At 33.7% G+C, this 17,385-nt stretch overlaps 2 protein-coding genes and 1 pseudogene across 2 annotated transcripts; 2 read left to right on the forward strand and 1 right to left on the reverse strand.

The window, feature by feature from the left end:
• Positions 1 to 300: 300 nt before the first annotated feature.
• On the forward strand, positions 301 to 2,611 carry LOC141719710 (uncharacterized). Its single transcript, XM_074522083.1, has 4 exons — positions 301 to 383; positions 490 to 731; positions 816 to 1,046; positions 1,809 to 2,611. The coding sequence occupies exons 1-4, from the start codon at positions 301 to 303 to the stop codon at positions 2,609 to 2,611; spliced, it is 1,359 nt and encodes a 452-aa protein (XP_074378184.1).
• A 6,290-nt stretch (positions 2,612 to 8,901) lies between these two features.
• On the forward strand, positions 8,902 to 10,610 carry LOC141717380 (replication factor A protein 1-like). The gene is made up of 4 exons (XM_074519441.1): positions 8,902 to 9,160; positions 9,253 to 9,340; positions 9,635 to 9,849; positions 10,283 to 10,610. The coding sequence occupies exons 1-3, from the start codon at positions 8,923 to 8,925 to the stop codon at positions 9,657 to 9,659; spliced, it is 351 nt and encodes a 116-aa protein (XP_074375542.1). The 5' UTR covers positions 8,902 to 8,922; the 3' UTR covers positions 9,660 to 9,849; positions 10,283 to 10,610.
• Positions 10,611 to 14,488: 3,878 nt separating this feature from the next.
• On the reverse strand, positions 14,489 to 16,049 carry LOC141719711 (uncharacterized; annotated as a pseudogene).
• Between the last annotated feature and the right edge of the window lie 1,336 nt (positions 16,050 to 17,385).

The raw sequence follows: 17,385 nt of genomic DNA on the forward strand, positions 1-17,385 counted from the left end.
TTCAATCATTATTATTTCTTTTTGCAGTTGCATATACCATTGAATTCCAAAACAGGGGTTTACCTCATGCACACATAATCGTGTGGCTGGAAGAATCTGATAAGTGTCACTCTACCGATGAAATTGACCAAATAATATGTGCAGAAATTCCTGACAAGAACAAGGATCTAGTAGGATATGATGCTGTTTCAAAAATACATGATTCATGGACCCTGTGGACCGTGTAATAGAAATAGCCCATGTATGAAAGATGGCAAATGTAAATGTTTTTATCCAAAAGAGTTCAGGACTGAAACTACTATGAACTCTAATGGTTATCCAGTATATAGGCGGAGGGATGATAAGCATACTATACAAATAAAAGATATTGAAGTTGACAACAGGTTCTTCCTTAGTGTTATTATAATCAAATGGCTGCATGTGAATCCTTATAATGCCCTATTAACACATTTAATTAGCTGATTTTTAATGTAATATTGATTTTTATAGGTTTGTTGTTCCGTACAATAGAGGGCTGCTTGTGAAATACCAAGGACATATCAACATAGAATGGTGTAACCAGGGACGATTGATTAAGTATATGTTCAAGTATGTAAATAAAGGCCCGGACAGAGCAACCCTTGCAGTTGAGCGGGATGATAATGCATTAACTGACGAGAACAACAAATGTAAAAATATTAATAAAGTTGAAGATTATGTAGCATGCCGTTATCTTTCTTCTATAGAGGCATGTTGGCGAATCTTTGAATTTTCAATTCATTACCACAAGCCGGTTGTCACAAAATTAGTATTTCATTTGGAAAATGAATAACCAGTTTGTTTTCGAGAGAATGAGCCATTGCCATCAGTTGTACACAGAATAGACCCCAAAGCAACTATGTTCATCCAATGGTTTCTCACAAATAAGGAAGATTCAGCCGCAAGAGAGCTGACATTTGTAGAGTTTCATGAAAAGTTCCTATGGGATGAAACGCAGAAGATTTGGAAACGTCGAAAGAATAAGATTTCTGTTATTGGTCGTATAGTTTATGTTCATCCCACAGCAGGTTAGTTGACTTGTTATAATAGTTGTAAATTAATAGTTTACATTATCATGTATGTAGTTGTTTTATTTAAGAACATATGTCTATATAAATGTCTATATGCATATACAAAGATTTCCCTACACATGTATCTTTATTTTAAAATATTTTATTGAGACTTAATTTTGTTATATAATAATCATTTATACACAAATGTTTAAAGTAATAAAGAATTACCTAATTAGCCCTAAAATATGATTTATGAAGTTGGTCATTAAAAACTACTAACATTTATGTAGTGATTTATAATTTAGTTTGACTTTTGGTTCTTGAGGGTTTGGTCTCAGGACCACAATGATGATCTGGTTCTTTTTATATGTTCCTGGTATTTTATTATTTATTCTTCTTTTATTTTTGTTTTGTATGCCTTTTTCTTTTTATTTTGTTCTGTCAATGTGGGTTGGGTTGAAAGTGGTAGTAGTATTTACATATGGGTTTTTTTTTGTGTTTTTAACTAGGTTTTGTATTATTTTCTTTGGGATTATCATGAGAATTTTTATGAATTTTAAGATGGGCAGTTATTTTTTTGTTATTACTGTTTATGTACATGCATTATTCATAGTTCCGTTTTGTGCAAGTGTTTTGGGGTAAATTAATAACAAATAATTTAATAATAAAGGCAATTTTAAACAAGCCCTTTGACACTATATACTGTAGATGTGTTCATGTTTATCTTTCATTAATTTAGCCTTTCAAGTAATTTGACAGCTACTTACTTTATTGCAGGTGAGAGGTTTTATCTAAGAATGTTGTTGAACTTTGTGTGGGGTGCAATGTCTTTTGAAGATGTTCACACAGTAAATGGTATTGTCTACAACACCTATAAAGAAGCTTGCTTTCACCATGGTCTATTAGAATGTGATGACGAATGGCATGCTGCAATTACAGATGCTTCTATCCATCAAACTGGTGTTCAACTGCGTGAGTTATTTGTTACACTATTATTGTTTTGTGATATTTCAGATGTCATGGATTTATGGGTTAGACACTGGAAAATATATTCTGATGATATTGAGCGTAAACAACGAAGAGACTTTCCAAGTCCGTCTTTTGTTATAAATGACCAACTAGAAAGTCTTACATTATATGATGTCGACTTCCAACTGCGAAAAAGAGGCAAAATATTACGTAATTTTCCAACTTTGCCAAAACTGGATAAAGATTTGCAGCGACAAAGTAACAACACCCTTTTATATGAAGAGAATATGTATGACAGACATGCATTGGCTATTGAAGGTAAAAATTCTCGTGCTATGTTAAATGACAAACAAGCAGATATTTTTGAAACAGTGGTGAACAATGTTAGGTGTAAAACTGGGGGTTTATTTTTCGTTTATGGATATGGAAGTACTGGAAAGACTTTTCTATGGAAGACCATAATAAGTAATCTTAGATCAGAAGGAAAAATAGTACTTGCAGTTGCATCTTCTGGAATTGCATCACTATTAATTGAAGGAGGCCAAACTACACATTCTAGATTTAAGATACCAATTAATGTGAATGAAACTAGCATATGTGATATAAAATAACAATCCTTTTTGGCCGAATTGATTGTGCAATGTGATTTGATAATTTGGGACGAGGCTCCAATGAACCATAAATACGTTTTTGAAGTTGTTGATCGGTCTATTCGTGATATCATGCGGCATAAAGATAAGAACAACCTAAACAAACCATTTGGAGGAAAAACAGTTTTATTGGGGGGTGATTTCAGGCAAATTCTTCCTATTTTGCCAAAAAAAGGACGCGAAGACATTGTGATGGCATCTGTAAATAAATCATATCTATGGGATGGTTGTAAAGTTTTTAAATTGGAGAAAAATATGCGCATAAAATCTGATGTTCCGGCAGTTACAGTTTCTGGGAAAAAAATACCGTATGCTAATTGGGTAGTTGGTGTTGGTGTTGGCGATGGAGATGTACCAACAGTTGCATCTTTTGAAGAGAGTGAACCTTGCTGGATTGAAATTCCTCTCGAACTACACCTTGATCCAGAAGATGACGGAAAAAGGGTCATTATTGATACTGTGTATGCTGAATTATATGATAGCCCTAAAGAGTCAGATTACTATAGGGATCGTGTCATCTTGACTCCCCTAAATGAAGATATTGACCTTATTAATAAAGAGGTCCTCAAGAGATTCAGAGGTTAGTACATAAAAATCTTTATTAATGATCTTTGCATACATATGATACATCACTATGTAACTGTTTTTAAACCTCAGTTCTAATATGAACGGTTAGTGCATTTTCTTATTAGATCTCATTTGTGTGTTTGAATCCCTCTAAATGTCTAAATAGAAATGTATCATATATTATATTAACTTCAAGGATAAATATAGTTGATCATGTGATATTAGTTCCACTTGTGTTCAAAAGTAATTTAGAAAAATAATCAGAAATGCTCTGTATATTATATTAACTTTATAATGTTAAAACTTAAAGAGATACACGGTTAGAGACCTGATTTTACTATGCAAATGTTTGGGTAGATAATATAATAATGTTTCGTGCGCTATATCAATGCATAAGTAATTTTACAAATAATGTTATATATAATAAGAAAAGTGATTTATTTGTATGTGTATACTAATATTGTTCAATGTTCGAATATTTATAGGGGAATCTAAAGTATATCGAAGTGTGGATTCAATTTGTAAGAGCACAGTCAACTTTGAATCAATGAAAATCATGTACACTCCAGAATATTTGAATTCCCTTAAAATTGGAGGTATACCAAATCATGAATTGGAACTTAAAATTAGAGCTCCCATCGTTCTTTTAAGAAATCTGGCTCCAAATAAGGGATTGTGTAATGGTACACGATTGATTGTGACTCAGTTATGTGCTCGAGTTATAGAGGGAGTTATAATAAGTGGCAATCACATTGGTGAGAAGGCTTTTATTCCTAGAATTTGTACGAGGCCAACAGATACGACACTACCTTTTGCATTTAAAAGAATACAGTTCCCTGTATCCCTGTGCTATGCAATGACAATAAATAAAAGTCAAGGGCAAACACTCAAATTTGTCGGATTGTATATCTGCCAAACCTAGTTTTTAGCCGTGGACAGTTTTATGTGGCAATATCGAGAGTGACTACACCATTAGGATGAAGGTAAAAGTCACCCGTTAGTTGGCATGACCAAAAATGTTGTTTATCATGAGGTTTTAATAACTTGTGATTATGGTAACAAACCATTACTATCATAACATGACTTTTCTGATAAACTGTGATTGAGAGGACAAAGCATTACTACTCAACACTTTCTTATCATATGTATTGCCTATATTGCCTATCATTTTTGCTATATCTAGAGGTTCAGTTTTCTTAATCACTAAATTTGTGAAGAAGAAGACTGCAAAGGTTAAGAATGGCGTGTTTGGTGAGATGATTATATGTTTTTCGTTTTTTTTTTGGACTGAATGTGTCTTCTAATTGATTCCTGTACAGTTGCTTATAAGCATAAGTGTCTTGCTGAAAGTCATCTTAGTAAGATCTTACAGTTTGCCGTTGGCGAATTGCAGAGTCTTGACTCTGGTTATCAGCTACTTATCTATAGTGTGGACCACACACCACTTTGCATTTGCTTCTGAAGAAAGTATACAGGTTCTTGCAAGAACTATCTAATTCCTTCAAGCACCAGTAGTTCAAGCTTTCCTATTCTCTCTGCAAGTCATTGTTCAAGCCCCGCAACCCTGAACAAGTTTCGGATAGTAGAGGCAACCTCGGTGTGGAGATTGCAGAGGATTCAATACCCATATTCGCATTCTGTAGCAACAGGTTTTCTTTTTTCTTTTTTCTGTTTCAAATTTTTCTGTATTCTTGCGATATATCACTGTATTCAGGCACACTTGGAGGATCTAGAAGAAAAGTATGCCACAGAAAAATCTTATGCTGCTAGAGAAGCATTTTTAGCTGAACTTGCTTTAGATTCTAAGAAGGCTCAAAACTTTTTCACCATGATTATTATTTCTCATGCATTGTTAGTACTATTTCCGCTAGCTTTAAGCTATGATCATCCGAATGCAGGTCGATCTTGCTGCGGAAACTTAACTATTGATCATCCATTTGCATTGTGATCCAGCTGTGGTCATCCAGGATTTCAGGATCTTTTGTTTTGCATCAATGATGTGCTTTTGTTTCACATTAGTTCAGGATCGTATTGTGTGCTAGATATAGACTATAATTATCATTCGGTCACGTTACATGACCCTCACATGTCAACCTACAACACCATTGATCTTGGTAGTAATGGTAATGGATTTTCGGTCGAAGTATATGTTGAAATAGTCCTCTCTCCAAGTTATATAATTCAAAAATTTTATTTAAATCCAACGGCTGACATTGAGTTCTTTCTACTTGGATGTTCAGCTCAATTTTCATTGTTCCAAGGTTTCCCAGGGAAACACTTTCCCTATAGAAATGTATCGGGTATGGGCTGCGAGGAGTATTACAGGTGTCCGGCCTGGAGTGAGATTGGGCTTAGCAAGGTAGGCTCTACTTATGGGACAGGACCACCAGAGTTTTGTGCAGTGCAGTTTGGAGCAATAAAGGCTGTGAATCTCAGTAAGCTTGACTGTCAGGGGTATAGTAGTGCATACAGTCTTGTGCCCCTTCGTGTTGATGGATAAGGGTCAAGTACTCTGTGCAAGCGAATAGTGATTTATTTTGTAAAGCCTGTGCAGTTTGCAAGAAGAAGAAGAATAAAGACTTGAGAATGACCAGAAAGGAGAATTGGTGATGGAAGAAGAAATTAGCTTCTAAATTCAGAGTACTTGCATACATGCAGTGAAATTCAGGTTTGTGCCATCAGTAATAACTTTACATTACATTCAGCTGTTTCTCTCATCCTGCTGCCCCTGCATACGGTCATATTTTTCACGCTTTTTCTCTTCATTCTCTTCCCTTCGTTCTGCTATTCCTCCCGGTCATCTGCCGGTTGCATTATGCTCGCTTCTCATCTGGTTCGTTTATATTACTTCTTGTGTGTACGTGTTGGTCTGGGATGATTTCCCCAATATCCCCAACTTTACACATCATTGACTTGAGGGTGTTGAGCGGGAATCAATTGTATCTTACCAAAGATTTGAACAGACCAAGTGAACCAACTTCTTTGTGCAGATATCATATTGGTTTGAAGGACCCTGTTCAGTCTACATGAACTTGATGTCCTCATCCCTATATGACTGACTGTTCAAAGAAATATCTTGCAGGAGGAATAATGGGATCAATTTTGGTTCTACTGGTGTTGCTGCATAAGTAGATCGTATGATCCCATACTAAAAAGTAAAAATTGAATTCGGAGAATTAAGGGATCACAAATTTATGGGCTGGGTTATTTAATGAGTTGTTAGCATATTTCTTTGTTATATGGGGAAGTGGGATATGCAATTAATTCACTGTATAAAATTTTAATTTATCAAAAAGGTGACAATGCTTTATTTTTTAACAATGTTGTTTCAGGTTTGTTTCACATCAATGTGAAAGATCAAGTTTTTGCCCTAACCTGTGAAATTGAGAATAGAGTCCAGAAGCAATTGTTTGAGGAGGCTGAAGATTTAACTTAAGAGTTGAGCGTAATGATCAATGCAGGTGAAATTATGTGTATATTTTTGTTTTATTATTAGTAAGTTTTGATAACTATTTATATGTATTTTATTTATGAGTTTTTAATAAACAGATCTGAGGCTTGGTGATATACTAAGTAAGGATTTTCTTATGCTGCTTATTGAGTTGCTCAAGAATAAAAACTACCCCAAACACTAGGTTTGTTGTGCTTATGTCTGTTACAGTACTTATTGTTAGTGGCTTCTGGATTCATTGTGAACTTTCAAAGTAACAAATTTGCATATTCTCACAGAAGCATGCTGCAACTATCTTTCAACCCTTAGTTGTTTGAGTAACGAAGATGTGGTTGTGTCAATAAAACACATAACTCCGGTCTCATCTTGCCTCCACAAGCTGAATTGTACAAGTGTAATCAAACTTATTTACAGCTGTGTTATGACTATATTCTATTTTTCATAATTTATTTTGAATAGGTTAGGGTTTATTTATAAAACTCGAATCATTTATATTATAATCTGGGAACATTTTGGAGATCAAACCAGCACTCTTCAGTTGTCTGCTCCCCCATTCACTTGATGTCCCTGTTGCAAATGGAGTTCTAATGCAACTCTTTTTGATGACTAATTATAAACTAATACCTTCAAGACATGTTTCTCTACATGCCTGGATCTCCATTGTACTCTCGATATTAATGTTAATCCAAATGTAAATTGGCGAACAAGTGGTGCTGTTTACTCGCCCAGAAATAATGTATTGTAATACATGGCTCAACCTAAAAGAGTTGACGCAAGAGAATTCGGATAAATAACACTATCAAATGATTCTTACATGTGAATGATATACCCCGTTAGAAGAATCATTCATGAAGTCTACTAATCTGATCTTGGGGGTTCTCAATATTAAGTTTAACGTTTTTTGTTCCTCTACAAACTCCCAGTTCAGCATATCATCATGCTTGTTATAGTGACATGTTATGGCATCATGAAGCTCTGACTTTCCGAAACAAACCATCCCTTGTCTTCTTGAATCAGTAATAACAACATGTTTAAGCCGTGGTCGTAAAACTTATATATGATTATGATAATTAACTATTAAGCAATAAAATGTTATAATTTTTTATCCACACTAAACAAATTTTAAAATTATGTTAACACCTTTGGCTTGTATTGCCTGCAAAATGCATTCTCTAAGGTGCATATCATGTGCTATCTAACTAATGTGAAACCTGCATTCTGATAAACCTTTAAATTGCAAGGATAAGCAAAGGTATCTCTTGAAAAGGGTTTATTGAAAATTTGATCCAATGTTAGTACATGTACAAGTCCTACAAAATAAATCATTTATCGACCCACCAATGCATAGTTGCATCCATTATAAAAATAAATAGTTCATCCATTAATAACCAATGCTCCATTTGATTAAAGGAATGGAATGCAGGTAATTAACTTAAATAAAACTTTTAAAATTAAATTTCAATTCAGCAGTACTAGGAAAAAATACATGTTAGACATTGAATAAGATTTTATTTGTTTGACTAAAAACATGAATAGTATCAAATTGTTGATATATCATTCCCATTATAATACAAATTATTATACCTCGATTACATTATTCAAACCAATACAACTCTTAAGAATCCCAACAACTGTCAAATGAGCCATTACTGAGCAAGAATATCACATATTAGATATAGAATAGGATTGTATTTGCTTGGCTGATTACATGGATAATATCAAATTACTTATATTTCATTCCCATTATAATACAAACTTTTGTAGTTTGACTACATTATTCAAACCAAATATGACTCTATCAATTATATTTCAACACTAATACCTAGAATTCACAGCCCTATATATACGGTTCCTTGCTATTCGTTAGTATAAGAAAAAAGAATAAAAGAACAAATTCCTAGCAACTATCAGGTGATCTATCTCAATACAACTATTTGTGATGTTCATATTTGAAGTATAAATAAATATTAATTATCTTACTTTCATTCAAATGCAGATATGGAGCCATATATACTGTTGAAAGATTTGAGTACCAGCAACGGAAAAAGCTTAATCAAGGTTCGGGTCTCAAGGGAGTGGGAAGGCAGAAGATCAGGATCTCAACATGTCACAAGCAAGACTTATATTATCATAGATGAAGAGGTCCATTTCTTTGTTTAACTATTTATTTCTCACAATACTGAGCTGATAAAAATTATAAATGCCTGAAATAAACCAGGGAACTCAAGTCCAGACAGGATCATTACAGTTCGGAATGATAGCAGATTTCAATAAAAAGTTAAAACTTGGAAGTGTCTACATGATTTCGGACTACAATGTAGAATATGCACCTGAAAGCTATAGACCCGTGCCGGGAGAATACATAGTCAAGTTTCACCGCAAAATAATTGTTATGAAAATTGATGATGTGGTTGGCATACCTAGGTTCAAATTTGAGATGAGAACGTTTCAGGAAGCACGAGTGGGGCTAGGAAATGTTGTAAATCTCATGGGTAATTACAAATATTCATACATACTAACCTTCTTTTTATGTTTTTATTCAAATCTGGGTTAAAACCGTACTAACATGTATAATATTTGTTAGATGTTGTTGGTAAGTTGACAGAGATTACACAAATACAAACTTCAACTGGTGGAAGACAATTAATAGATATTGTACTTGCAGACCAGAGGTATTTTGTAACATATTTTTCCTATCATTGGTCTTGATAATTACAATCTGCATAGAGTTTCTAATAGTGATTTTACTATTTTTGCACAAGGAACGACACAATAAAAATCTCGTTGTGGGAGAATTAGGCATACAATTTTATCAGCTGTGAAACCGAATATAAAAGGCCAAATGTGTTTGTTATTGTAACGAGTACCTCGACTAGAACTGTTAGAGGCATGTTTTTTAACAATATAGGATTTGTATTATTCATAATTGACATGGTCCTTAACCCTATCTTTTGGCGTTTTTGCAGGAGAAATTGTACTATGGTCAAGTAGTTCGACCCAATACTTTTTCAATATTGAATACTCTGCTATTGGGGAACTGCATGACAATCCTAATATGAAAGATAACAAAATACCGGTTGTTGCACCGTTTATTAAAAACCCAGCACATATAGTACCACCAGATATTGACTTTGTTACAATAGAGCAATTATTCGATGCACAATTACCGCATGGAGAAAGCGTAAGACGAGACTATTCTTAAATTCATTATTTATACCTAAATATTTTTTTTATAACGAGACTTCCATTCTCCAACATGCAGACTGTTATGTTTTATGTTGAAGCAACTGTGAGTGCGATAGTTCCAGATTATGGATGGTACTACATTGCGTGCAATAAGTGCATAAGAAAAATGAATGAAGTGTAAAATGCAACAACTATAAGTATGAAACTAAACCAATTCCTAAATATAAAGTAATACTAGTGGTTCAGGATTCAACTTCGGCTACTACCTTCGTATTATTCGATAGACTGGTCATGAAGTTAATTAATGTCTCCGCACAACATATAATTGATAATGACCAGGTATTGATCTACTCTTTAAATGTAAATGCTTTACATAAGCTATTTTATCTAAACTCTTTATTGATAATCTCTTTATGTTTTTGAAACAGAATGCAAGTCCAGATATTATCCCTCCAGTTTTGAATAATATATTGGGGAAGACTTACAAATTTAAGCTGAAACTTTTATCCTATAATACTGTGAATAAGCGAGAAGACTACACAGTGGCTGATACATAAGAGTTGGATACTACAACTACTGTAGACAATAAGAGAAAGCTACTTGATGATGAGCAGAAATTAGAAGATAAATCACTAGCACCGGTCAATTCAGACTTAGGAGTAACTCAGAATGATACTAATGACCAAACAAACAACGGTGATCAAAGCCCCCAAAGATAACTGATATGAAGAAAAAATCTGGAAAGCAGCATAACAAACGTCAGAAATAATATTATTAAGATGTTTTTCACTTATTTATGCTTTGTTAGGAACAATACATACTAATTAAGAAATTAGTATTATTTATATTCTTACCAGTGGTAGATTTAGTAGGATTTAATATTTGGAATTTTATCAAACTATGATATTTAAAGTAATGGTTTATTCAGTTTTTTGAACCTGATACATTTTAATTATACTTCCAAGTTTTAACTTTTTATTGAAATCTGCTATCATCCTGAAAATGGTCATGTATGGAATTGAGTTCCCTGGTTTATTTTAGGTATTTATCTAACTCACGCATATGTCTGTTTTCACTCTAGGCACAAGTAACACATGGAATTTCAGATGATGGCTGATAGCCTGATACAAAGACAAGCTTCTATATACATAGGCACACATATTGATTTTTGTTAATTCTTTATATGTTGTCGCGGTTACTAACAAGCTTGCAAGGTTGCGTAGCCAGGAAGACGAATGAGGAGTGACCAAAGAAGTTCAACACTACATTTAGTAGTAAGCTTCATGTTTTAGTTTTATTGACGCTTTTCAAAAGATTATATAATTATGTTAAGTTTTGGGATGTTTAGTTGGAATATAATTATGAATTTATTTTAATCAAACATCCTTATTTTCGTCTTTCTTCGGTATAATATTTTTTAATTCAGTCGTAAGTTAGGTGTTCCACGGGTAAGTTTTATTCGGTGTCCTTAGCTTTTAGTTATCTCGTCTTCTCATTCATAGATCAGTCAATAGGTCAATTTCAAGTATGAGAAAGTGTTTAATCATAATTATTTAAAGCATATCAACAGTAATGTATGTGCTCTGATTTTCTTCAAATCTTAATCGTGGTTGCATTTTGATCGCATCATTATAAAATAGGTGTAGATTGGAACAATCGGCAGAACATGAGTCTTTCTTACTTTACCCAGTGAATTTATATTTCAATAGTGTCACTCAGTTGGCTATTATATGTACCAAGTATGTACTTAAACATGTAGTTCTATTCTTTTTATTAGCATACAAAGGGCTAATTAGGATGAATCTATGCAAATGTTATAAATTCCAGTGTAACTCATAATACTAAAGCAACAGGGCATTTACATCTTTCAGTTACATGGGCATGTTGTCTGGACCAATTCTGCCCTCAACCCGTTTTTTATTTTCAGTTCTTTATATATTACTAAAATTACACATTTTATTTTACTTTTAAGTTTTAAAATTTAATTTAGATTAAGCATTTTAGTCTTACTACATAACTACAGTACCATCTTCATTTTTTCAAGATGTCATCCTGATCACTCTCTCAGCCTCTCTATAACTCACATTTTAATATTTTCCAGGCCTTAGCCATGGATTTCAGAAATGCGCTGTAGAAATAGTTGACACAAGTCCCTGCTACTAGCACCATTCAACCCAAAAACCAACCGATTAAAACCTACTAAAGTTACCAAGAAAAATGAATCATCTACCTCTGCAAGCTCTGAAAACCAGCCTTCATCCTCGAGAAAAATCATGATCCTTTGACTACTCTCAAACTCATCTGTAATCTCTGAGGCGTCAGAGGCACAAGAAAATTGATAAAGAAGGCTTTTACATGGCTGCGATATGGCTTCATAAACACCACCCCCAGACTCTAGCTTCTAATGTCCACATTTATGCTACTTTTGGCTACTTCAAGAAAACTGAGTCCGCCAATAATCAAAGATTAATTGTTCTGAAGTTGAGAATATTCAAATACATTATATCTTATTCCTCATTCTTACTAACTTGGCAATGTTTCTTGGGCAGCTAATGTTTGAGCATGGTTATGTCCCAGCATCACCGTCCTGATACTAATGCATGTTCTGCATAGCTCTTCTCCACTATCAAAATATCCACCTCTCAGCAGCAACTTGGCTCTGGTTTCAAGAAGTGTAGCCTTCAACAGTGTCACGTCTCCTTCAACCATGAAAGCATTAATAGTTTTCTTTGCTTGAATGCAACAGTTTGTTCTCATAACATATTACATTGATTATGGTTTATTTTGAGTTGTGGTTTGATATTGACATTGAAATCCATTCATGGGTTCAGGAGTTGCTTTAAAGACTGATAAGCCATACTGAAATTACTCACTTTAGTCTTATATGTTTATCGATATTTTATTTTTTATTGATTAATTAACATTTATGATTATTTCTTGCATATTATTAAGTTAAAAGAAACAGAACTATCCATCAATTAAAACATATTATCACAACATAACTAACACCAAATAGAACTCTAACGGGAGAATTTTAAAGTTAGAGGAAACTTACAAATATTAGACTTCTAATAACATAGTAATAATTATCTAACTTATCAAATATAAATAAACCCAGCAGCTGTAAAGCCATAGAGAAAATAAAGGGATAATGAAGCCTGAGACACAACTTCCCCAGAATCATTCAAAAAAACAAGACAAGATACTATCACCCACACAAAATTCTGTGAAAACGACTATTACTTATAGCAGCGCTAAGCTATTACTTCCAAAGGTAATTAACTATGCAATTCTTTTTAAATTTATTTTTCTTCCAATTTTCTTGAAAGCAACCTATCTTAAAATTTACCTTTTCATATGAATTATAGAAAAATAGGGAATATGACATGCGCTACCCAAACACTCCAACAAGACCTACAAAAAGACAAAGACTAAAGAGAAACAACATAACTTTCTCCAACTGGTGCCATCTTCCACCAGATTTGTTGAAGTTAGTAGAAAACAAGCTCAACTATGAACAACGAGTTAGTTTACGTGCTACTTGCAAGAATTATTATGTTTATGCATTCAGTGAATGATTCTTTACACGACCTCCCACTAAGTTTTGTTGCACTTATACTCATGAAGACATCAAACGATAGGTTCAAGAGTTTCTTCGATTTCCTAATTTTCTGGATAACAGGACAAACACAGAAAACAATCAAAGCTTTGTTAACTCATATTCTTATTCAAGAATTGTATCAATGGGGACATGATGTGCACATGCCTAATGAAAGCATGTTCACATACTTCATGACTATGGCACAACGACTTGGAAATATGAATGTTGAATTTTACTGGGTTTGTAATAGCATAGTTGTAAGAAATCACGTCTACTACGATATATTGGAATATTCGTACAGAATAATCGAAGATTTGTCTAAAAAAGGACACCTGCTCAGCATGTTATTCAAAAGTATGATAGATATATATTTCTTCCCTAAAAGAAGACAAGATGCCGTCACGGCTATTATACAAATGATCACTTTACCCAAGACAAAACTGGAAATTAATGGCATGATACTGGCTTTAAAAAAAATTGGTGGCCAAATATATCCAGATACAATATTTGACGAATTAAGTGGCATGCCAATTTGCAATGCTCAACTTTCAAATGAAGACAATCATTATCGACCTGATGGATGCCTTTCAGCTACAATACTTGTCCTCAATGCAAAGTTGCAGTGCTCATGGGATGCCTTTCAGCTTATCTTACTGAATCTATTGACTTCTACTTAGATATGTTTTAAATAGCCTAAGACATTAGTATTCTATGCACATCTTCACTTTTGATTAAATTATTCTAATTTAGGAATATCAGTAGTAATATTCAGTTAGGTGAACAGTGGAATACCCAATAATTTAAAAAAATTATCCCGTTTTCTTTTGTTTACATTGTTTTGAAATTCAGTTTACTGAGAAGCAAGCTACTTAGAATTCAGGTAGTTGTCATAAATTCACTACAACTCCATGCATGTCATCCTTCGAATATGATGATTAAATACCTAAACAAAATATTTACTTGCAAATATTGCCCGGGAAGTACTTGGTGCCCGCTGTGACTAGGATTAAAATTAAAATTAAAATTAAAAGTGTCAAATTAAAATTGGCAATGTTAGAGCTTTAATTCTCAACAAAAATTGGGACGATCTCCAGTATTGATCAGAATCCAAAAAACAGTTCCTCGGAGTGAAGGGGTCCAACAAAGCAATATTGTTATTTACTTTTGTGTAGATCACAAGTGGACCAATGTTGCCTAAGTAGACTGAAACTTTCGGGGGCAAGCAAATCAGATCCTCACGACAGATCGGGCATATTTCAACAGAGAAAGTATGCTTATAATTGTAGTTATTGCTCTTGGTGTCATGGGAAATGAGCTGTTTATCAGTCCTACTCTTGACCGGAACAACTTTACCCAGAAATTCCACAAACTTCACAGCATGACTGCGATTAGCAAAGAAGAAATCAATTCCCTGGTCCATCTGCGTGATTCTTATCGCACGGACAGCTGCTTCATGCTTAAGTATGACCAGTTCCAAAAAGAAAAAGGTTCTCCTATGAGAAACATGTTGCCTTAGTTGCACCGCAGCCACCCATTAATCAAGGTTCGCCTGCACACGAGCGCAAGATTCGCACATTTGGTTTTGCACAACATATTCTACCATATAAGTTTGTTCAAGGACTGCACCATTAAGAACCTCCTTCTGTACCTTGAGTCTGACTTTGAGACTCTTAGAGTGAGGTTCAGTCTAAATAAACTCTGCATGAACCAACCTAACTTTGTTCAAGTTCTTCAATCTTTTAACACAAAATGTCAGGAGTTCCCTTGATTCAAGTTGTGCTTTAATCCAAGTTCTGGGTGGCTGCAAGTAGGTATCACATTCAGGGCAGTGAATGATGATGAAATGCTTTCGTAAACCCTCAGTTATGTCAACTTCAGAACGCAAGAACTTGACGCACATATTACCAGCATCTGGAAATAACGTGTTAATATTACCAGCATCTGGAAATAACGTGTTAGAGAATCAATCAAGACTATAATCAAACCGCATATAATTTAAACAGAGTAACTTGTTTGTGAACCCTATAAACTTTCTCCAACTTTATGATGTCCTTGCTCCATTTACTTGCATATCAATAAATTTGCATGTATATTAATACATTTATCATTTTTATTAAATTCAATGCTTAGTCATTATAAAAATTAAAAATTAAAGAATGATCATTCAAGGTAGAGAACCATGATAAAAAGATAACCCCAAAGTTAAATTAACATATGCTTGGAAATTAAAAACCTTAAAACATACTAGATAGTCCGTCCATCAACTCAAATTACTCACTTTAAAATTATCAAAAATAATAATTATTAATAGTTAAAATTACAATACTTTGTGAAAATTATTTTAAATAAAAAATTAACATATAAAACGAAATTATAAACTCCAAAACATCCTAGCTAGCCCGTGCATCGCACGGGTTATATGTTAATACCGATAATATCTGAGTAGTCTAAGATATGGGTTTACATGGGCCATGGGCTCGAACAAATGTAACATGTCATCTTTACATTAATTTAGTCTAACTTAGTCCAATATCAAGTTGATGCGTACATCTCTGAATCTCCCCCAGTTCATTACTCTTTCTTCCCCAATTCATCGCTTTCGCTCATCGTATTCTTACCCTTACACATGTGAACAAACCATTCTAAACTATCTAATCATTTCTTCTAATTCTATAGCCCCTGTTTGGTTGAAAGAAAATAAAGAGGAGGGGAGGGTTCTTACAATAAAAAATGTGTTTGGTTCATATTTTTAGAGGGGAGGGGAGGGAAATGAAGGGGCCTAAAATCCCTCATGGGTCTTATTTTGTTTCCTCCCAATTTGGGGTTTTTTGGAGGGGAAAAATTTTATTGACAAAAATGACCTTACACATTCTTAACACTTACATATATTCTAAAGGACTTATATGTAATTTTAATTATAAACCCCTCCCTTCCCCTCCTGTACCAAAGTTAATTCCAATTCCCCTCCCCTCCCCTCCCCTCCTTCAACCAAATAGAATTAATATTATATCATTTCCCTCCCCTCCCCTCCCCTCCCCTCTATTAAAATTCTTCTCCTTCCCTACCCTCCGTTGAACCAAACACAACGATAAAGTCAATTCAACAAGATTTTAAAATATATTCGTATATTCATATCAACCTCTCATTCCGATACAATCAACAAATATACAATACATATATATATATATATCTTGGGTTTGATTTGTGAAAATTGATCAAAAAGCTTTAGATATCAGTTGAATGCTATCCGATTTTTCGGAGTTTAAACCGATGTCAACCCGATTTTGACCCGTTTTGTGAAAAAATGATTTTTGACCGTGTTTGCAGTATCAAATCGGTGACATCCCGTATAGAGATTCCCCGGCGGATTATTCGGTGATTTTTCCGATTTTTAGAACCGTGGCTACCTTTTTAAAGCTCTGTTTGTGACAAAAACTTGTAAAATGGGCCATATGTTCAACAAATTTAGCTCAATATAAACCTGAATTTAGAAATCAAAATTGACTTGATAGAACCTAGAAACTTGTTGCAGAGGATTTCATTTTTAGATCAAAGCAAATGAGCGCAGGTATATAATCACTTTCTGTTTTTAATTAGGGTTCCTGATTGCTATATTCGAGTTTAATTATTTTATATATGTATGTTGAAAATCCAATCCAATATATCGTGTGTATGTTTATTAGTTTGATCCGAAATTTTAATTGAAATTTTATAGTATTCTTTACTCGAGTTTATGTTATAGAGCTTGTGTTCGATTAGACACGTGTTCTTGATATTAGAAGTTGCAATAACGAAATGCCAAGACTGAAATTAGGATTCTGAGTTAAATTAGCAGCCTATTTTAATTTTGATTATTAAAATAAAAGTAATCAACTTGGAATTTAGCTATACGTACAAAGTTGTGTAATAAAGTTGTGTAATATGAGTATG

This window comes from Apium graveolens, chromosome 4 (assembly GCF_009905375.1).
Source record: "Apium graveolens cultivar Ventura chromosome 4, ASM990537v1, whole genome shotgun sequence".
Classification (NCBI taxonomy): domain Eukaryota; kingdom Viridiplantae; phylum Streptophyta; class Magnoliopsida; order Apiales; family Apiaceae; genus Apium; species Apium graveolens.